This window comes from Bombina bombina, chromosome 8 (genome assembly GCF_027579735.1).
Source record: "Bombina bombina isolate aBomBom1 chromosome 8, aBomBom1.pri, whole genome shotgun sequence".
Lineage (NCBI taxonomy): Eukaryota > Metazoa > Chordata > Amphibia > Anura > Bombinatoridae > Bombina > Bombina bombina.
The window spans coordinates 333,756,946-333,780,313 of record NC_069506.1 but is presented as its reverse complement, the minus strand read 5'-3'; the positions used below and the strand labels follow the sequence as shown (position 1 = coordinate 333,780,313).

Below are 23,368 nucleotides of genomic sequence, written 5' to 3'. Positions count from 1 at the left end.
TATATACTATGCAAAAAAGGCAGCACTCACTGGTCATTTGTAAGTAAAATTTAGCTTTTAATAATACAAAAATTTAAAATCTTGTTTTTCCCAAGATTTTAACTTCTTGTATTATTAAAAGCTAAATTTTACTTACAAATGACCAGTGAGTGCTGCCTTTTTTGCATAGTATATACTGTTTTGACATTGCACCCTGGCAGCTGTTACTAAATATACGGTGTGCATTCCTACACAGGACTTTGCTTTATTTATATATAATGTATGTATATGTATGTGTATGTGTGTGTGTGTGTATGTATATATATATATATATATATATATATATATATATATATATATATATATATATATATATATAAAATGTATGTATATGTGTGTGTATGTAAATGTGTATGTGTGTATACAGAGAGAGAGATGTATTTACATACATACACACGCATACATACACACGTAGGTACATACATATACACACAGAACAGTGTTTAAAAATCTCCTTGACTACCAGTAACATAAAGATATACTGTCACCCCGGAGATATTTCATTGCCCAGTATTTTTGTATTCATTGGATTGCCCAGTTGAATACTGGACTCCTGACAGCCCTCTCTGAAATATGAGTCTGGCTGAGATTGTTACACATGACAGTGTGTGAAAAGTTACATTTGTAGCTCTGCTGTCTGTAGTAGCTAATTAATTACCCTGGTAACGAGTAGTGCAGAGGCAAGTGAGTAGTGTTACCTGAGCAAATTGGTGGCAGGGCTGTGCACTATTAGCCTGCTATGTTTGTATATGTTAACACCTTATCTAAGCGCTTCAGACAATGGGACTATGTATAAACTGTCAAATATCTCAAATCAATACTAGCGTGGTTAAATAAAAGCAATGTGATATACACAACCACCTAGTGGTTCCAAATGCATGTACAATTAATACTACAAATATAAAATATAGTGAAGATAAAACACAGTAATATGAACACAGTGTAATTAAATATATCCTATTCACTCCAAAAAAATATATGTAGAAAAAATATATAGATTTTTTTTATTTTTATTATTGATCTTTATTAAAATTCTGACTTTTTTTTAGCATAGTATGAAAAGATTTTTTCTATCTACTTTCCTATCTTTCTTGTTTGTTTTGTTCAAAAGTCTGACTTTATACCCATTCTCTGTGAATTTTTTTATCTAGATCTTTGCTTTATCTCTCAAAATCTTCCAATTCAGTACAATTGCATCTCATTCCAATGTATTGGCCATAGGGCACATTTAGTTTTCCATCTACTCAAATGACCGCTAGTTGAATCAATGTAATTATTTTTATCTGTTGTTTTTTTTTCTGTTGGTTCATTTTTAACCACTATATTGTTATTTTTAGCACTTTACCCCTTAGTGACCAGACCATTTTTCAATTTTCTTACCGTTAGGGACCAGGGCTATTTTTACATTTCTGTGTTTGTGTTTAGCTGTAATTTTCCTCTTACTCATTTACTGTACCCATACATATTATATACTGTTTTTCTCACCATTAAATGGACTTTCTAAAGATACCATTATTTTCATCATATCATTTACTATAAAATAAAATGTATAAAATATATAATGATAAAACAGAAAAAAAACATTTTCTAACTTTGACCCCCAAAATCTGTTACGCAATTATGGCACAAATGGTTGTAAATGCTACTCTGGGATCCCCTTTGTTCAGAAATAGCAGACATATATGGCTTTGGCGTTGAGTTCTGGTAATTAGAAGGCCACTAAATGCAGCTGCACACCACACTTGTATTATGCCCAGCAGTGAAGGGGTTCATTTTATCTTTAGTGTATAGATTACCCTGACACATCACACACCCTGATCCCTCCCTAATCCCTCTCAAACAGCTCTCTTCCCTCCCCCACCCCACAATGGTCACCCCCATCTTAAGTACTGGCAGAAAGTCTGCCAGTACTAAAATAAAAGGCTTTTTTAAATTTGTTATTTATATATATATATATATATATATATATATACAGAGAGAGAGAGAGAGTTTCTTCAGTGTAGGATCCTCCCTAACCCCCCCCCAAAAAAAAACAGCTCTCTTACCCTCCCCCCCTCTACCTATTTGCGGCCATCTTAGGTACTGTTTTTGTAAAAAAAATTAATAAAACAAATTTTTCTGTAGTGTAGCTGCCACCCCTCAATGCCCTTCCACATTCCAGATCCCTTTCCCAACTCTTATTGCCCTCTCCCTCCTTCAAACTTACTAAAATTATGCTGTAGCAGTCCCACCCGCTCCCAGACCTCTAGCAGACTTCTCAAGCCTCCTCCCGCCCCCTCCAGCGATGGGCCGCCAGCCTCCTATACCTCCCACATCACCAACGATCGGCACCATCGCTGGTCGATACAGAGTGGCCATCTCTGCATTGGTTGCTTACCAGAGGGTATTGCATGATGCCTCAATATCAAAGAAGCACTGCAATAATCAATTCTGTTTGATACTCTGAAAGTGTCTGGAAGCGATCACGATCGCTCCCTGCGCTTGAAACCCCTGAGGACATACCAGGCACGTCCTTGGTCATTAACAACCATTTTTTGTAGGACGTGCCTGGTTTGTCCTTGGTCGCTAAGAGGTTAATAAAAGATTCAAACATTGTATCTGATCTTTGCAACAATTATAGGTGAATTTTAAATTCATATTGTTATTCCCTATATATTTTATAAAATTATTCAATTTCTCTCTTGCCCACCTTTCCATATTATAATAAAATCATCTGTATACTTTAAATAATATCATCTATATACCTTACATGATATCATCTATATACCTTACATAATATCATCTATATACCTTACACAATATCATCTATATACCTTACATAAATGGGAATTCTATCAACAAAAGGATTATTGTTCCAAATATATTTATGTTCACAATAATTAATTTCTCTGTTTTTTATATGTGCTGCGGTTGCTCCCCTCTGCACAATATAGAGCCTACAGGTATGTCAGCAAGTGACTCCCTGGCTGTAGGCAGTCTAGTTAGAATAGGGGAAAACCCCTAGATCTGTGATCAGTTTGCATTATGTACGTAGTCATATAAAAACACTGTAAGCTTTTTCTTCTATGAAAGATGTCTGCTATGTGATGGAATTGACACTCCTGCTGTATCTGACATATGTTAGTGCACTGCTCACTACACTATTGCTCGAGTGATTAAAAAAAAATAGCTTTGGACTTAATATGACTACAAAAATGGAAGCGGTATGGATTGCACTCTAGCGATCTTAAAGGGACATTAAACACTTTGAGATGCTAATATAACATGATAAATGGTTTATATAAAAAAAACCTCTAGAATATACTTTCTAAAGGGACTCTCAAGTCAAAATGAAACATTCATGATTCAGATAGAGCAGCAATTTTAAACGAGTCTCCAATTTACTTTTATTAACAAAATGTGCAGTCTTTTTATATTTACACTTTTTGAGTCACCAGCTACTACTGTGCAAGAATTCCCAGAATATACGTATATGCATTTATATAATAGTCTGTGAATTCTTGCACATGCTCAGTAGGATCTGGTGACTCAAAAATTGTTAATATAAAAGACTGTGCACATTTTTTTTTAATGGAAGTAAATTGGAAAGTTGTTAGACTAAATGCTATTTTATTGTCTTTTTATTTTGTATTTACTGTTTTTTCCTTTGTTTTCTTTCAGCTAAATAACAATGAAAGTTGCCGCACGAGTCGTGGTACTCACAAAATGAGCAATAAAACAGGTTTGTTTATCTGATGGTTTGTCTATCTCTGTTTTCCTTTGTGCTATAATTATCCAATTAAAGTGACATTTCATTACAAGATTTGATAATTTCCCTTCTTTTACTACACGTTTAAACACAAGGACTGCAGTGGGACTGGAGTACACACTAGTGTCTGCTTCTTATTTGCTAAACAGCTGTTTCCTCATCTGAAGTGGCACTTGAGCACAACTTTGTGTATTTAAAGGGGCACTAAACCCATTTTTTTTTTCTTTCATGATTCAGATAGAGCATGCAATTTTAAGCAACTTTCTAATTTTCTCCGATTATAAATTTTTCTTCGTTTTCTTGCTATCTTTATTTGAAAAAGAAGGCATTTAAGCTAAGGAGCCAGCCAATTTTTGGTTCAGTACACTGGACAGCATTTAGCCATCAATCAGCAAGCACAACCCAGGTTGTGAATCAAAAATGGGTCGGCTTCTAAACTTTCATTCTTGCTTTTCAAATAAAGATGGCAAGATAATGAAGAAACATTGGTAATAGGAATAGATTAGAAAGTTGCTTAAAATTGCATGCTCTATCTGTATCATGAAAGAAAAATTTTGGGTTCAGTGTCCCTTTAAAAACATTTGTAGAGGTTAAACGTAGAAAAAGAAACGTAATACAACATTATATTTTTACACAAAAAAGTCTCCTTAACCCCTTCCTGCTGGGACTTATTTGTCTACATCGGAAACAAAGTTTTAATGTAAAAAAATAAGTAAAAATTTAAATTGCGTGATTGTTCATGTGATCACGTGATTTAAATGATGGGATTGGCTCAGGGGGGAGTGCCTTTGACACTAGGCAAACCCTCAAGTCCCCCATTCCTTTTAGGAAGTGGCGATTGCTTCAGCACAGCCGAACGTCCTAAGGGCGGGAAGGGGTTAACAACCATAAACTACACCCAACCTATCGCCCACACAAAAGATACCTAACAAATAAACACCACACCAACTATCTTTTGGTAACAAAGTGGCTGAAGCTTTATTAGCCACAAACAAATACATGTAACCAAATAACATAGTGAACTTTAATGTTTCTTTCCTTTCTTTAAAACAATGCCCTTTTTACAGAACCTTACTAATAATACGGTCACCCAGCCATAAACTTTCCACTCTTAGGCTCCCCATGCCCCTAGAGATGAACCCTTTCAGCTTCCATACCCTTTTAGGGGAAGGCCCCATTAGCTTATCATATCTGGCTGAGCAACAACAATGGAAGGGCAGGCACCCTCCCCCTATGCTGTGACATAAACCCACCCGAAAAATGAATGCAATGTCACAATCTCTCCCAATCCACACCACCCCAGAATAACCTATTCCTCAACTCTCCCAATATTCCTGTGAAAGTAATAGGGTGGGAGGGAAGTTCCCACTTTCCAAGACAATGGTGACTGGCCACTCTTTTACTTTTGATATGTCCCCACCCCCTTAAGGTCCCCTCCTCTGCAGGGGGAGGGTTGTCTTTATTAAAATCTCTCTTTCTCTTGCAAGGTGTATCCAGTCCACGGATTCATCCTTTACTTGTGGGATATTCTCATTCCCTACAGGAAGTGGCAAAGAGAGCACACAGCAGAGCTGTCCATATAGCTCCCCCTTTAGCTCCACCCCCCAGTCATTCTCTTTGCTTCACAGCCCAAGGCAACTTGGAAACCTTACCAGGGCTGGAATAAGGGGTAACAGGCCAAAAAGCCTGCAGCTGCCACCAAGACAGCATGAAGGGGTAGCCCCCGATCCGGGACCGGATCTAGTAGGGGGCAGACTCTCTCTCTTTGCTCAGGCCTGGGCAAGAGATGTACACGATCCTTGGGCGTTAGATATTGTATCCCAAGGATATCTTCTAGAATTCAAGGGTTCTCCTCCAAGGGGGAGGTTCCACATTTCTCGTCTGGCTACAGATCAGACAAAGAAAGAGGCGTTTTTACGCTGTGTAGAAGATCTACATACAATGGGAGTGATCCAACCAGTTCCAATCGTGGAACAAGGGCTGGGTTTTTACTCAAACCTGTTTGTGGTTCCCAAAAAAGAGGGAACTTTCAGACCCATCCTGGATCTAAAAATTCTAAACAGATTCCTCAGAGTCCCATCATTCAAAATGGAGACCATTCGGACAATCTTACCAATGATCCAGGAAGGTCAATATATGACTACCGTGGATCTAAAGGATGCATACCTACACATTCCTATCCACAAAGATCACCAGTTTCTCAGGTTCGCCTTTCTGGACAAGCATTACCAGTTTGTGGCTCTTCCTTTCGGCTTAGCCACTGCTCCCAGAATTTTCACAAAGGTGCTAGGGTCCCTTCTGGCGGTACTAAGACCGCGGGGCATAGCAGTGGCGCCTTACCTAGACGACATTTTAATTCAGGCGCCGTCTTTCCAAGGAGCCAAGTCTCACACGGAGATTGTGTTGGCCTTTCTGAGGTCTCACGGGTGGAAGGTGAACATCAAAAAGAGTTCTCTTTCCCCTCTCACAAGGGTTCCCTTCCTAGGGACTCTAATAGACTCTGTAGAAATGAAAATATTTCTGACGGAGGTCAGAAAATTAAAACTCTTAACTACTTGCCGAGTTCTTCATTCCATTCCCCGGCCATCTGTGGCTCAGTGCATGGAGACAATCGGATTAATGGTAGCGGCAATGGACATAGTCCCTTTTGCTCGGATACACCTCAGACCACTGCAACTATGCATGCTCAAACAGTGGAATGGGGATTATGCAGATTTGTCTCCTCAAATTCAGTTGGACCAGGAGACCAGAGATTCTCTTCTCTGGTGGTTGTCTCAGGACCACCTGTCTCAGGGAATATGTTTCCGCAGGCCAGAGTGGCTCATTGTAACGACCGACGCCAGTCTGTTAGGCTGGGGTGCAGTCTGGGACTCCCTGAAAGCTCAGGGCTTATGGTCTCGGGAAGAAACGCTTCTCCCGATAAACATTCTAGAACTGAGGGCGATATTCAACGCTCTTCAGGCATGGCCTCAACTAGCTGCTGCCAAATTCATCAGATTTCAGTCGGACAACATCACGACTGTAGCTTACGTCAATCATCAGGGGGGAACAAAGAGTTCCCTAGCGATGACGGAAGTAACCAAAATAATCAGGTGGGCGGAGGACCACTCCTGCCATCTCTCAGCAATTCACATCCCAGGAGTAGACAACTGGAAGGCAGATTTTCTAAGTCGTCAGACTTTTCACCCGGGGGAGTGAGAACTCCACCCGGAGGTATTTGCTCAACTGACTCAGCTATGGGGCACTCCAGAATTGGATCTGATGGCGTCCCGTCAGAACGCCAAACTTCCTCTCTACGGGTCCAGGTCCCAGGACCCCAAGGCGGTATTGATAGATGCTCTAGCAGCGCCTTGGTCCTTCAATCTGGCTTATGTTTTTCCACCGTTTCCTCTCCTCCCGCGTCTGGTCGCCAGAATCAAGCAGGAGAAGGCTTCGGTGATTCTGATAGCACCTGCGTGGCCACGTAGGACTTGGTATGCAGACCTAGTGGACATGTCATCTGTCCCACCATGGACACTGCCAATGAGGCAGGATCTCCTTATACAGGGTCCGTTCAAGCATCCAAATTTAGTTTCTCTACGTCTGACTGCTTGGAGATTGAACGCTTAATTCTATCAAAGCGTGGGTTCTCTGACTCAGTTATAGATACTCTGATTCAGGCTAGAAAGCCTGTCACCAGGAAAATCTACCATAAGATATGGCGGAAATATCTTTGTTGGTGTGAATCCAAGGGTTACTCATGGAGTAAGATTAGGATTCCCAGGATATTGTCCTTTCTCCAAGAAGGATTGGAGAAAGGATTGTCAGCTAGTTAGCGCTGCGGAATCTGTTGGCGCTCTACAAATAACCGATAATAATAATAATAATAGTTCCTTAAAAGGACAAATATCTGCTTTGTCTATCCTGTTACACATGCGTCTGGCAGAGGTACCAGACGTTCAAGCGTTTGCTCAGGCTTTAGTCAGAATCAAGCCTGTCTATAAACCTGTGGCTCCGCCATGGAGTTTGAATCTAGTTCTTTCAGTTCTTCAAGGGGTTCCGTTTGAACCTTTACATTCCATAGACATTAAGTTGTTATCTTGGAAAGTTTTGTTTTTGGTAGCTATCTCTTCTGCTCGAAGAGTTTCAGAATTATCTGCCTTACAGTGTGATTCACCTTACCTGGTGTTCCACGCAGATAAGGTGGTTTTGCGTACCAAGCCTGGTTTTCTTCCTAAAGTTGTTTCTAACAAGAATATTAACCAGGAAATAGTTGTTCCTTCTCTGTGTCCTAATCCATCTTCGAAGAAGGAACGTCTTTTACACAATCTTGATGTAGTTCGTGCTTTAAAGTTCTATTTACAAGCAACAAACATCTTCCTTGTTTGTTATCTATTCTGGTAAGAGGAGAGGTCAGAAAGCGACTGCTACCTCTCTTTCCTTTTGGCTGAAAAGCATCATCCGTTTGGCCTATGAGACTGCTGGCCAGCAGCCTCCTGAAAGAATTACTGCTCATTCTACCAGAGCAGTGGCTTCCACATGGGCTTTCAAAAATGAGGCTTCTGTTGAACAGATTTGTAAGGCAGCGACTTGGTCTTCACTGCATACTTTTGCCAAATTTTACAAATTCGATACTTTTGCTTCTTCGGAGGCTATTTTTGGGAGAAAGGTTTTACAAGCAGTGGTGCCTTCCGTTTAAGGTACCTGTCTTGTTCCCTCCCTTCATCCGTGTCCTAAAGCTTTGGTATTGGTATCCCACAAGTAAAGGATGAATCCGTGGACTGGATACACCTTGCAAGAGAAAACAGAATTTATGCTTACCTGATAAATTACTTTCTCTTGCGGTGTATCCAGTCCACGGCCCGCCCTGGCATTTAAGTCAGGTAAAATTTTTTTTATTTAAACTACAGTCACCACTGCACCCTATGGTTTCTCCTTTTTCTTCCTAACCTTTGGTCGAATGACTGGGGGGTGGAGCTAGAGGGGGAGCTATATGGACAGCTCTGCTGTGTGCTCTCTTTGCCACTTCCTGTAGGGAATGAGAATATCCCACAAGTAAAGGATGAATCCGTGGACTGGATACACCGCAAGAGAAAGTAATTTATCAGGTAAGCATAAATTCTGTTTTCTCTCTTTTTCTCTTTTTTTTCTCTCTCTCTTTTTTTCCTCTTTTCTCTCTCTCTCTCTCTCTCTCTCGTCAGATGGGGAGCAGCAGTGCATTATCTGAACAGGGGTTAGTGAGTGAATCAGGTGCGGCTCTTGTAGGTAGTGACAAGTCACAAGCAGGATTTTAAGTGCATTACTGCATTAGATCTGACTTTAAAGGGACATTATACACTCATTTTTTCTTTGCATAAATGTTTTGTAGATGATCTATTTATATAGCCCATAAAGTTATTTTTTTTTTATTTTTAAATGTATAGTTTTGCTTATTTTTAAATAACATTGCTCTGATTTTCAGACTCCTAACCAAGCCCCAAAGTGTTATGAGAATACTGTCAGATACCTACTCCAGCTTGCTCCTGTTTGTGTAAAGGGTCTTTTCATATGCAAAAGAAGGGGGAGGGAGAGTGTCTTATTTCCCACTTGCAGTGGGCTTTCCAGCTACCTTTTCAATAGAGCTAAACTGAGAGCTTCTAAGTAAGTTTTTAAAGAGTTTTTTACTGGATTTTTATATCAGTATCTGTGCATCTTATTCTTTATAGTAGTGTCTATTACATGCAGTTATATGAAAATTAGTGTATACTGTCCCTTTAAGTGATTACCCTTTTGACATTAGAACATTTTATGATTTCCCTTTATTTGTTCCTAATCAAATTACTTCATTGACCCTTTAAATAAAGGAACAGTATATATTAGCAAAAAACACATGCACCCATATGGCTTGATAACCCAAGTATACACATACAAGATCTCTTACACACGCACTAATAAATCTAAATGCTTTAAGAGCTTTTAAAACTATCACTTTTTAATGAATTTGAAAATTCTTCCAAACTACAAAAAAAACTTGGGTGAGTGTTATCTCCTTGGCTCCGATAGGACTAGTTGTAAATGAATGTGTGCACTGCTCTAAGCAGTCACTTTGTGATATGTATATATGGAGGTGAAGGCAATTTGCAGCATATTTAGGTTGCAGCCTCTATAGGGAGCGTAGGAAAAGCATTATTTTTACTTAAAAAAAACAATATATTTTATAACAAAAGCAAGTAAAAAATCAAAATACTTGACAATATTGTGTTTAATTTATTTGGAGCTGAATTCTGAGTTTAATATCCATTTAAATGATATAAGTAACACACTTTATTAAAGGGACACTAAGCCCAAACATTTTATTTCATGATTAAGGTAGAGAATACAATTTTAAACAACATTCCAATTTACTTCTATTACCTAATTTGCTTCATTCTTTAGATATACTTTATTGAAGAAATAGCAATGCACACAGTGAACCAATCACAGGAGTCATCTATGTGCAGCTACCAATCAGCAGCTACTAAGCATATCTAGATTTGCTTTTCAGCGAAGAATATCAAGAGAATGAAGCAAAATAGATAATAGAAGTAAATTAGAAAGTTGTTTATAATTGTATGCTCTTTCTAAATCGTGAAAGAAAATATTTGGGTTTCATGTCCCTTTAAGTCTATAGAGTACTTGTATACAGTGAGTGGGATTTAAATGATATTAGTAACACACTTAAGTCTATAGAGTACTTGTATACAGTGAGTGGGATTTAAAAGATACAAGTAACACACTGTATTAAGTCTATAGAGTACTTGTATACAGTGAGTGGTATTTAAATGATACAGTAACACACTTTATTAAGTCTATAGAGTACTTGTATACAGTGAGTGGGATTTAAATGATATTAGTAACACACTTAAGTCTATAGAGTACTTGTATACAGTGAGTGGGATTTAAATGATACAAGTAACACACTTTATTAAGTCTATAGAGTACTTGTATACAGTGAGTGGTATTTAAATGATATAGTAACACACTTTATTAAGTCCATAGAGTACTTGTATACAGTGAGTGCGATTTAAATGATATAGTAACACACTTAAGTCTATAGAGTACTTGTATACAGTGAGTGGTATTTAAATGATATAGTAACACACTTTATTAAGTCTATAGAGTACTTGTATACAGTGAGTGGTATTTAAATGATATAGTAACACACTTTATTAAGTCTATAGAGTACTTGTATACAGTGAGTGGTATTTAAATGATATAGTAACACACTTTATTAAGTCTATAGAGTACTTGTATACAGTGAGTGGTATTTAAATGATATAGTAACACACTTTATTAAGTCTATAGAGTACTTGTATACAGTGAGTGGCATTTAAATGATATAAGTAACACACTTTATTAAGTCTATAGAGTACTTGTATACAGTGAGTGGGATTTAAATGATACAAGTAACACACTTAAGTCTATAGAGTACTTGTATGCAGTGAGTGGGATTTAAATGATATAAGTAACACACTTTATTAAGTCTATAGAGTACTTGTATACAGTGAGTGGTATTTAAATGATATAGTAACACACTTTATTAAGTCTATAGAGTACTTGTATACAGTGAGTGGCATTTAAATGATATAAGTAACACACTTTATTAAGTCTATAGAGTACTTGTATACAGTGAGTGGGATTTAAATGATATTAGTAACACACTTAAGTCTATAGAGTACTTGTATACAGTGAGTGGGATTTAAATGATACAAGTAACACACTTTATTAAGTCTATAGAGTACTTGTATACAGTGAGTGGTATTTAAATGATATAGTAACACACTTTATTAAGTCCATAGAGTACTTGTATACAGTGAGTGCGATTTAAATGATATAGTAACACACTTAAGTCCATAGAGTACTTGTATACAGTGAGTGGTATTTAAATGATATAGTAACACACTTTATTAAGTCTATAGAGTACTTGTATACAGTGAGTGGTATTTAAATGATATAGTAACACACTTTATTAAGTCTATAGAGTACTTGTATACAGTGAGTGGTATTTAAATGATATAGTAACACACTTTATTAAGTCTATAGAGTACTTGTATACAGTGAGTGGCATTTAAATGATATAAGTAACACACTTTATTAAGTCTATAGAGTACTTGTATACAGTGAGTGGGATTTAAATGATACAAGTAACACACTTAAGTCTATAGAGTACTTGTATGCAGTGAGTGGGATTTAAATGATATAAGTAACACACTTTATTAAGTCTATAGAGTACTTGTATACAGTGAGTGGGATTTAAATGATATAGTAACACACTTTATTAAGTCTATAGAGTACTTGTATACAGTGAGTGGGATTTAAATGATATAAGTAACACACTTTATTAAGTGTGTACTTGTATACAGTGAGTGGTATTTAAATGATATAGTAACACACTTTATTAAGTCCATAGAGTACTTGTATACAGTGAGTGCGATTTAAATGATATAGTAACACACTTAAGTCTATAGAGTACTTGTATACAGTGAGTGGTATTTAAATGATATAGTAACACACTTTATTAAGTCTATAGAGTACTTGTATACAGTGAGTGGTATTTAAATGATATAGTAACACACTTTATTAAGTCTATAGAGTACTTGTATACAGTGAGTGGCATTTAAATGATATAAGTAACACACTTTATTAAGTCTATAGAGTACTTGTATACAGTGAGTGGGATTTAAATGATACAAGTAACACACTTAAGTCTATAGAGTACTTGTATGCAGTGAGTGGGATTTAAATGATATAGTAACACACTTTATTAAGTCTATAGAGTACTTGTATACAGTGAGTGGGATTTAAATGATATAAGTAACACACTTTATTAAGTCTATAGAGTACTTGTATACAGTGAGTGGGATTTAAATGATATAGTAACACACTTTATTAAGTCTATAGAGTACTTGTATACAGTGAGTGGGATTTAAATGATACAAGTAACACACTTTATTAAGTCTATAGAGTACTTGTATACAGTGAGTGGGATTTAAATGATACAAGTAACACACTTTATTAAGTCTATAGAGTACTTGTATACAGTGAGTGGGATTTAAATGATACAAGTAACACACTTTATTAAGTCTATAGAGTACTTGTATACAGTGAGTGGGATTTAAATGATATAGTAACACACTTTATTAAGTCTATAGAGTACTTGTATACAGTGAGTGGGATTTAAATGATATAGTAACACACTTTATTAAGTCTATAGAGTACTTGTATAGAGTGAGTGGGATTTAAATGATATAGTAACACACTTTATTAAGTCTATAGAGTACTTGTATACAGTGAGTGGGGTTTAAATTATATAGTAACACACTTTATTAAGTCTATAGAGTACTTGTATACAGTGAGTGGGGTTTAAATTATATAGTAACACACTTTATTAAGTCTATAGAGTACTTGTATACAGTGAGTGGGAGTTTTGTTTGGTTGTCAAGTGATCAGACAATTTGGAAGGCTGGTGTCTGATTGGCTGGAACACAATCTACAAACCTAACATATCTTTGTTTAATGTAGTTTTTGTTTTTTTTACACAGCAAACAAGTTTAATGTACTGGTCCTTAGCAAATATTATTGACTTCAGTACTTATTTCCTTCTCCTTTTTTGCATTTCTGTTTCCTTTATATTGTAAGATTAAAGGACATTTATGGTAAAATAAAACTTTCATGATTCAGCTATAGCACTGTTTTTCAAACCTGTCCTTAGGCTTCCTCAACTGGCCAGGTTTTCAGGATTACCTTGGATGAGAGCAGGTAAAATAACCGTGTTTACCAATCAGATGATTGTTTCACCTGTGCTCCCGTTCAGATAACCTTAAAATGTGGCCTGTTAGGGAGGTCTGAGGAAAGGTTTGAAAACCAGTGATCTATAGCTGTAAACTCCTTGCACATGCTCTGTAGGAGCTGCACATATAGAGACTGTGCACACTCTTATAATGGATGTAAATATGTATAGGTGTATATAGTTACTTCTGGGAGCTAGCTGAGCACATCGGGTAAACCAAAGAAAAGAGGCAGGGCCACACTTAGCAGTGTTCTTCATAGAAAATGTTGTAAGCCATTATCAAGTAGCCGTGTGGGGGCAGTGGAATACTTTCTAATATTAGAACATTTTCTGCAATCAAATTCACCAATTACTTGCATAATTAAACAAACATTTATTGAATAATTTATGCTGTAAACGAATACATTTTAATATTAGCTAGCTTAAGCTTAATATTGGCTAAAAGTTTAGCCAGGGGGTCAGTTAAATCAGCTGGGTGGTGCTCCCTGGGCAACGCAAATTTGCGGGACACCTCAGCCCAGTGCCCTTATTTCCCTCTCCTCTTAAGCCGTGCCCCCAATATGGCCCACCCCTGTCCTAACATTCAGTGTTACCTATATAAAGAATAACTCTATATATTACAGCTCCTGATACCATAAACTTAATACAGGATGCACAGTGCACCATCTCATACCCTCACCCCTGACATTACACCCCCCCCCCCCCGCAGGGTCCTGGGTGGATGGCACCCTCACCCTGCCAAATGGCAGACCTGGCAAGAGGCAAATATATGTAGCTACCAATCACCAGCTAGCTCCCAGTATGGCATTGTTACTCTGCAGCTGACTTAGTTATATACAAGCAACAGGCAATAATACTCGGCTCTAGTACATCACAGGCAATAATACTCTGCTCTAGTACATCACAGACAATAATACTCTGCTCTAGTACATCACAGGCAATAATACTCGGCTCTAGTACATCACAGGCAATAATACTCTGCTCTAGTACATCACAGGCAATAATACTCGGCTCTAGTACATCACAGGCAATAATACTCGGCTCTAGTACATCACAGGCAATAATACTCTGCTCTAGTACATCACAGGCAATAATACTCTGCTCTAGTACATCACAGGCAATAATACTCTGCTCTAGTACATGCTCTAGTACATCACAGGCAATAATACTCTGCTCTAGTACATGCTCTAGTACATCACAGGCAATAATACTCTGCTCTAGGGCTGCAACTAACGATTATTTTCATAATCGATTAATCGGCCGATTATTTTTCGATTAATCGACTAATCGGATAAAAAGAGAATCAATAATAGTTTTCTATGTTTTAAATAAAATCCACATAATGAGTGTTACAAATATAAACTTCAGACGAAAACTTTACATTAACACAACGGTTTCTTCAATTTTTAAGCAGCAGAGCACAGTTTTATAATTATACAAAACCACAAACTGTTTGAATAGAGGTAGAACTAGAAAGAGTTAGACTATCACTGTTAATAACATTCTGTTATTCACACTTTCAGAAACTTTGCATTGAAATGCAAAAATCTCAACTTGTCCACATGCTTCTGGCTGTGGCTGGTTCTCTGTTTGCAGCTATATTTCCTGCATCAGAGAAAAGGCTGTTGAGGTGTATAAGTAGGGTTTTGCCAATTTCACCAAAGTGGGATATTTATCTTTGTTAGCTCTTCACCAATGCTAAGTGTTTTCTACCTTGGTAAGGGGCCTCTCAATAAAGTAACCTTTGACTTCATTCTAACATAAAAATATCTTGAATATCTATATGCAATGGTAAATAACCAGCTATAAGGTTAGGGGAAATATCTAGTCTGCTCTAAAAATAACGAATATATACTTATAAAGGTTGAATCTGGTACATATTATCACAATTTATTAAAAATATAAAAAAACAGTAGAAAAACAAAATCAAAAGCGCTAAGGACTGTATATCAATAACAGGACAAAGCCTTACCCATTTATTTATACAGTACATATAATCAGCAATAGCAAGCAACACACTAATAATTGTGCAAACAGATAATAGTGCACATCAATTTAAATAACTCCCATCAATCTAGGGGCAAGGTGTAAACAACAAGCTTGGCACTATATCATGAAAAACATAGTTCCAAATCGCTGGATTTAATATAAGCAATCCAAATGATGACTATTGTATCTGGGTTGCACATAAGCCAGGGGTAGTTGTAAACGTATACTGTCCTGAAAAAGTGAAAAGTAGACGTCCTTGGGGGCAGAGCCAACCGCTGGGGTGAATGGACGTGCACAGTAAGAGCTCCTACATATATTTCTCAATTTTGGGACTTTATATTCAATATTACTACAATTTTTTTTGAGAAACACCTATCACCCTGGCAGAACTATACCTTTGGAGTATCGCTGTAAAGTTTTGAAGAAATCCCTAAAACATTACGGCTCTAATCTCGCTTCTCTACATTACCACGAGGGGACTAATATCTTGGGCCTGCATATCTACAGCGGAGGCTTCCCTGCTAATGTTTTTCCCGGGAGCTTGGGCGCAACCATTTGAACTCTAACTCCTGCCTAACAGTCTTTCCTAGTATCAGACCACTACTGGCAATCGACATCCATCATGGACCCACACGCTCTGCTACAAGAAATTGGCTCCTTGTTACGGCAGTACCGGGAAGCATTTACAGCTTCTCTTGATCCTGTTGGTGGCTCCCTTAGCTCTAATCCCTTGGACGGGGACCCCGACAGTGCTACTATTGATGAGCTTTCCTTCGGAGGCAACGCATTGTCCCCCTGCAGCGCACCAACATTTTCACTCCCAGAACCCCAATCACAGGGACCTACTAGATCGCCGCCGGTAAGGGGAGCTGTCCTGATGCCATTCTGATGCGTGGGTCCATGGCTGACTGGGGGCCCATCAATGTGGGAACTACGGCTGATTGTTTAGGGCTGGAGGAGCCTTATGATCATATGAGACAGACTGTAGAAATAGTGGAGCACGCAATGTACAGGCTTCTCCTAAAGATGCCACACCCGACTCCTAGCTTACAAAAGATAAGCTTAGCCCTGGAGCCTTCTACTGAGAATCTGGGCTCATGAGTCTTTTTAACCACCGGAGGTTTTACATCTCCAGAGCCGCAGTCCCTTACACCTTTAGTGTGGATGGGTGCCGACTGGAGCAGAAGACTGTTGCGAATAGCCACTCAAATGTCCTTAGCCAAGCGCTCTGGTGTGGGGTAGCACATACTCACCCGACTGGGCCCCTGCGGTCAGAGTACACTCTAGGACAGTCACCATTATCTGTTGCCGGCTTGTTATTTAGCTAAGTTTATTTTAGTATATAGTATCGCTCATATAAGTTTGTGGCCCTATTGCCAGTACCATCCTGGTCCATAAACTTGCATTATCATACATTGAGATTCTCACAGTAACATCGTACCTGGGACCGTATTGTTTTGCACTGTTTGCTCTCCCTATAGACCTACCTAACAAGACTCTAGACATCTCACCATGCACTTGTTTAATCTTTTGTTTAATGTTGCCTTAAAAATGTTAATAGCACAAAATGAGGGTCATTATATTTAACCAATTCATGGGGTTATGACTAGAATTGTTGGAGTTGTTTTATTTTACATACTTATCCCACACTCTACCTACTCTATTGTCCTCCTGTGTACATAACCAAACTGTGATCATTATGGCAGTACATATCTAAGTAGACCCCACTGTCTTACTTGTTAGAACGCGGCTCTTTGTGTGAGCGATGAATATCTCCAGCTTGCTCAGCTTTTTGCCGCGCTGCCAGCGGCCGAGGCGGGGTGGTAGGCTGAGTATTGCAACTTAAAAACTATTACACAAAAGTCTGAATAGTATTAGATATATGGTTGGCATTACTTGGGCTCTTAGTTTATATCCCTAGATGGATATAGTCATTTGGGGTACATTAAAGGCCTGTTAAGTAGCTGAGGATGTTGAGACATGTTTGGAGGTGACATCATATCTGCTCCTGATGAGAATTATATGTTTGGGCCATATCCAAGACTTCCTTTAATATATGCACAATGTCTAAACATTAGTACCCTGATTCTTCAGGTTCCACAGATACATATACCTAACTATACTTGTCTTACTTAATAGAGGTAGGCTATATCAACTCACTACTTCTACACATCAGGCTAACAATGCTTAGCTCACACACTTATTCTCCATATTGGTTGCAACTTAGAACAAACAAGCAACCCCCGCATACTTGGCAAACCTTGCTCAGATTGGCCCTGTTGGTCCTACATATACATAGATTTTTTTTCCCCATAGAACTGTACTCTTAGTATAAAATTAGCACAGCAAGGGGAAGTAACAGACTTTAGAGTGTTTCATTTTCCTCATGCTTTACAATCTATTCTAGTTGTCGTGGCCATAGTTTAAAGCCTCTGATATGCATAAATGTATTAGTGGAGATGAAACTACTTACCTGTGGCAATTGTTATGCTTTTCAAGTTTTATTTGATGACTATATGTTGATATGTTGTGTAGTTTTCAGCATTTTTTTATCTTAAAATGGCTAGATCCTGCAGGATGGCTTTAACTACATAGACCCGAGTTTAAGCACAGCAACCACTTAATCTCACTTGACACAATCTACCAAATCTAGTTAGCTCTGTAATTAATAAGCTGGCTTCTCTGCAACTACCTCTCTTGATTTTACTCTTGTATACATATTAACACACTCTTGATATTTGAGGTATATAACTTAGGACACCTCTCAGGATATTTTACCCCTATGTTGAAGACAACGGTCATGGGAGACTTTTGCATAGTTTTGAAGGGTTAATTCCACAAATTTATTTAGATACTATTATCTTAGTATCTTAGAATCTTAGACTCTTGGGTCTCAGTGAGCAGTATATAGCCTTTGCCCATGCCCAATTAGTCTCTTGCATGGATATCATGCTTTGCTCTATTGTAATCTGTTTACACTAGATCAGGATATAGTGGCTTATCTTATCCTTTTCAGTAATGTGTGACTCTTTGATATACCTTATCTAATTTACTTAAATTCCCACCTCCTCCCCCCCCATATCCACCCCCATATCCATACTCATATTCATACTCACATATAATATACCTCTTACAAGAGGGTTTACTATGCGGTTTTCTTGCTTGTACCGCACCCTAACTACTTTCTTTCCGTGTCCATCTTGCAGTGCACCATAAGATTGACCATAGTTCCTCCTCATGGAATAGCAAGATTGTTTAACATCTACATCACTAATAATTTTTTCACAGCTAAATGGCCTTCAATGGCCGTTAAAAGGGATTAAATCTGGTTCTGTTTGCATGTTTTTCCCCCTGTTATAATCCCCAACAGTTTGCTAATATATAATCTTAAAATCTGAGGTAAATAGAATAAGATCCATGAGTGGTCCTCTGTATCGCAGGTAGCCTTCCATTGTAACAAAAATCTCACTTGACCAGGGGTCCAAGAGCGGCCCTTTGAATGAGAGGGGAGGCTTAAACTATTGTTGGCATGACTGTATTGTGTCCTTCTAAAGCATTACTATTATTAAGCTTGTTATCTGATTGGCGGATATTGCCAATAACGCTTATGTTTACTTCATATCTATTGTATGATGAGCCTTGTATTATATTACCTGTGATAGCACTTCTGGAATGTTTTAATATCTTGTTGTATGCCAAACCTTACCTCAATAAAAATATAAAAAAAAAAAAAAAAAAAGTAGACGTCCTTTAGGCTAAGGACATAACCATAAAACACAATACCATGTGCAGGAGTTCATTGGAGTGAAGCAGCTGGTGTTGTGCACAGACCAACTAATTGCAAACCAACTAATAGATTAATCGATTATGAGATTCGTTGACAACTATTTTTATAATCGATTATTGATTATGACGATTAGTTGTTGCAGCTCTACTCTGCTCTAGTACATCACAGGCAATAATACTCTGCTCTAGTACATCACAGGCAATAATACTCTGCTCTAGTACATCACAGGCAATAATACTCTGCTCTAGTACATCACAGGCAATAATACTCTGCTCTAGTACATCACAGGCAATAATTCTCTGCTCTAGTACATCACAGGCAATATTACTCTGCTCTAGTACATCACAGGCAATAATATTATGCTCTAGTACATCACAGGCAATAATACTCTGCTCTAGTACATCACAGGCAATAATACTCTGCTCTAGTACATCACAGACAATAAAACTCTGCTCTAGTACATCACAGGCATTAATACTCTGCTCTAGTACAACACAGGCAATAATACTCTGCTCTAGTACATCACAGGCAATAATACTCTGCTCTAGTACATCACAGGCAATAATACTCTGCTCTAGTACAACACAGGCAATAATACTCTGCTCTAGTACATCACAGGCAATAATACTCTGCTCTAGTACACCACAGGCAATAATACTCTGCTCTAGTACATCACAGGCAATAATACTCTGCTCTAGTACATCACAGGCAATAATACTCTGCTCTAGTACATCACAGGCAATAATACTCTGCTCTAGTACATCACATGCAATAATACTCTGCTCTAGTACGTAACAGGCAATAATACTCTGCTCTAGTACGTAACAGGCAATAATACTCTGCTCTAGTACATCACAGGCAATAATACTCTGCTCTAGTACATCACAGGCAATAATACTCTGCTCTAGTACATCACAGGCAATAATACTCGGCTCTAGTACATCACAGGCAATAATACTCGGCTCTAGTACATCACAGGCAATAATATTCTGCCCTAGTACATCACAGGCAATAATACTCTGCTCTAGTACATCACAGGCAATAATACTCTGCTCTAGTACATCACAGGCAATAATACTCTGCTCTAGTACATCACAGGCAATAATACTCTGCTCTAGTACATCATAGGCAATAATACTCTGATCTAGGACATCACAGGCAATAATACTCTGATCTAGTACATCACAGGCAATAATACTCTGCTCTAGTACATCACAGGCAATAATATTCTGCTCTAGTATATCACAGGCAATAATACTCTGCTCTAGTACTTTACAGGCAATAATACTCTGCTCTATTACATCACATTCAATAATACTCTGCTCTAGTACATCACAGGCAATAATACTCTGCTCTAGTACATCACAGGCAATAATTCTCTGCTCTAGTACATCACAGGCAATAATACTCTGCCTTAGTACATCACAGGCAATAATACTCTGCTATAGTACATCACAGGCAATAATACTCTGCTCTAGTACATCACAGGCAATAATTCTCTGCTCTAGTGCATCACAGGCAATAATACTCTGCTCTAGTACATCACAGGCAATAATACTCTGCTCTAGTACGTAACAGGCAATAATACTCTGCTCTAGTACGTAGCAGGCAATAATACTCTGCTCTAGTACATCACAGGCAATAATACTCTGCTCTAGTGCATCACAGGCAATAATACTCTGCTCTAGTACATCACAGGCAATAATACTCTGCTCTAGTACATCACAGGCAATAATACTCTGCTCTAGTACATCACAGGCAATAATACTCTGCTCTAGTACATCATAGGCAATAATACTCTGATCTAGGACATCACAGGCAATAATACTCTGATCTAGTACATCACAGGCAATAATACTCTGCTCTAGTACATCACAGGCAATAATATTCTGCTCTAGTATATCACAGGCAATAATACTCTGCTCTAGTACTTTACAGGCAATAATACTCTGCTCTATTACATCACATTCAATAATACTCTGCTCTAGTACATCACAGGCAATAATACTCTGCTCTAGTACATCACAGGCAATAATTCTCTGCTCTAGTACATCACAGGCAATAATACTCTGCCTTAGTACATCACAGGCAATAATACTCTGCTATAGTACATCACAGGCAATAATACTCTGCTCTAGTACATCACAGGCAATAATTCTCTGCTCTAGTGCATCACAGGCAATAATACTCTGCTCTAGTACATCACAGGCAATAATACTCTGCTCTAGTACGTAACAGGCAATAATACTCTGCTCTAGTACGTAGCAGGCAATAATACTCTGCTCTAGTACATCACAGGCAATAATACTCTGCTCTAGTGCATCACAGGCAATAATACTCTGCTCTAGTACATCACAGGCAATAATACTCTGCTCTAGTACTTTACAGGCAATAATACTCTGCTCTATTACATCACATTCAATAATACTCTGCTCTAGTACATCACAGGCAATAATACTCTGCTCTAGTACATCACAGGCAATAATTCTCTGCTCTAGTACATCACAGGCAATAATACTCTGCCTTAGTACATCACAGGCAATAATACTCTGCTATAGTACATCACAGGCAATAATACTCTGCTCTAGTACATCACAGGCAATAATTCTCTGCTCTAGTGCATCACAGGCAATAATACTCTGCTCTAGTACATCACAGGCAATAATACTCTGCTCTAGTACGTAACAGGCAATAATACTCTGCTCTAGTACGTAGCAGGCAATAATACTCTGCTCTAGTACATCACAGGCAATAATACTCTGCTCTAGTGCATCACAGGCAATAATACTCTGCTCTAGAACATCACAGGCAATAATACTCTGCTCTAGTACATCACAGCAGTTTCTTTTTGCACTATTATTTCCATATAAGGTTAAAGGGACATGAAACCCTTTTTTTTTTTTTTTCATTGTTCAGATAGAAAATACAATTTAAAAAAAAGTTTCCAATTTACTTCTATTATCAAATTTGCTTTGTTCTCATAACATTGCAAAACTGCAGCCATATAGTGTTGCAGACATGCTTACTTCGGAGCTTGCATCTTTGCTTTTTAACAAAGGATAATAAGAAAATGAAGAAAATGTAGTAATATAAGTAAATTGGAAGGTTGTTTACATTGTATTCTCTATCTGAGTCATAAAAAATAGAGATTTTATGTCCCTTTAACTATCCCATGGATTCTAATTTTGTGTATATTCCCTTTAAGGGACAGCCTAATATAATAAGGAAATACTCAGAGAAAAACATGTTCAAACGTAGTCTTGGTCTGGCAGCCCTGAGTCTCTAAGGGGCCCAAGCTGTATACTCGCCTGTCTTGTGCCCTGGTTGCACCAATATCTTTTACCTCAAAGGCAGCTTCCTTTTATCAAGAGCACATCAATAAAATGGAGTACAAAATAAGCTGTCTTTTTGAACTCCATTTTATTGATGTGTTCTTGATAAAGGCAAATACAAGTGCTGAAACGCGTAGAGCTTTTAAATTGTTTTAAAATGCATTTTATCAAGCTGTACTTCGTTGCTGTTTCACTGGCATTTCCAGAAATAAGAAGAAAGACGTTTACTCCTTTTGATCCCTGTGAGTATTTTCCATTTGCTTTACTCGGTGTGTAATGTTATTTACACCAATTCGGGTTCACTATCTCTTTGAGTTAAGTTATTGGTGCAACCAGAGCACAAGACAGATTAGTATCCATCTTGGTCATACGGTGAAGAAGGAAGTTTATTACTTTCCTAATATTCACCATCTGAGCAGAACATGGCCTGTGAACTAATGAAGTGAAGCCATCAATTTCCACTTATGTTCTGAACTTTAGGTTTATTATGTATCGGAGGCAAACTAACCTTATTATATTTGGCAAGATAAAACGCCAACCTCTCTAGACATAAAATACTTAGAGAATATAATAAGGCCTGTGTGAGAACTTCAGACATGACCAAGGAACACCCAGTTCAGCCCACTTGTAGATGCTGTGTGACTCACTTTACCTTTAAAAAATGAAATGCGCTTTGAATTTGCACT

General features: G+C 37.9%; 1 protein-coding gene across 8 annotated transcripts in view; it reads left to right on the top strand.

Moving 5' to 3' along the window:
* Positions 1-23,368, top strand: part of ST3GAL4 (ST3 beta-galactoside alpha-2,3-sialyltransferase 4) — a 722,373-nt gene that overhangs the window by 582,108 nt on the left and 116,897 nt on the right. For all 8 annotated transcript variants that reach the window (XM_053691566.1, XM_053691565.1, XM_053691562.1 and 5 more), the window contains one exon: positions 3,700-3,760. In XM_053691566.1, the coding sequence (XP_053547541.1) occupies positions 3,745-3,760 (16 nt within the window). In that variant the 5' untranslated portion in view covers positions 3,700-3,744. The remainder of the gene's footprint in view (positions 1-3,699; positions 3,761-23,368) is intronic.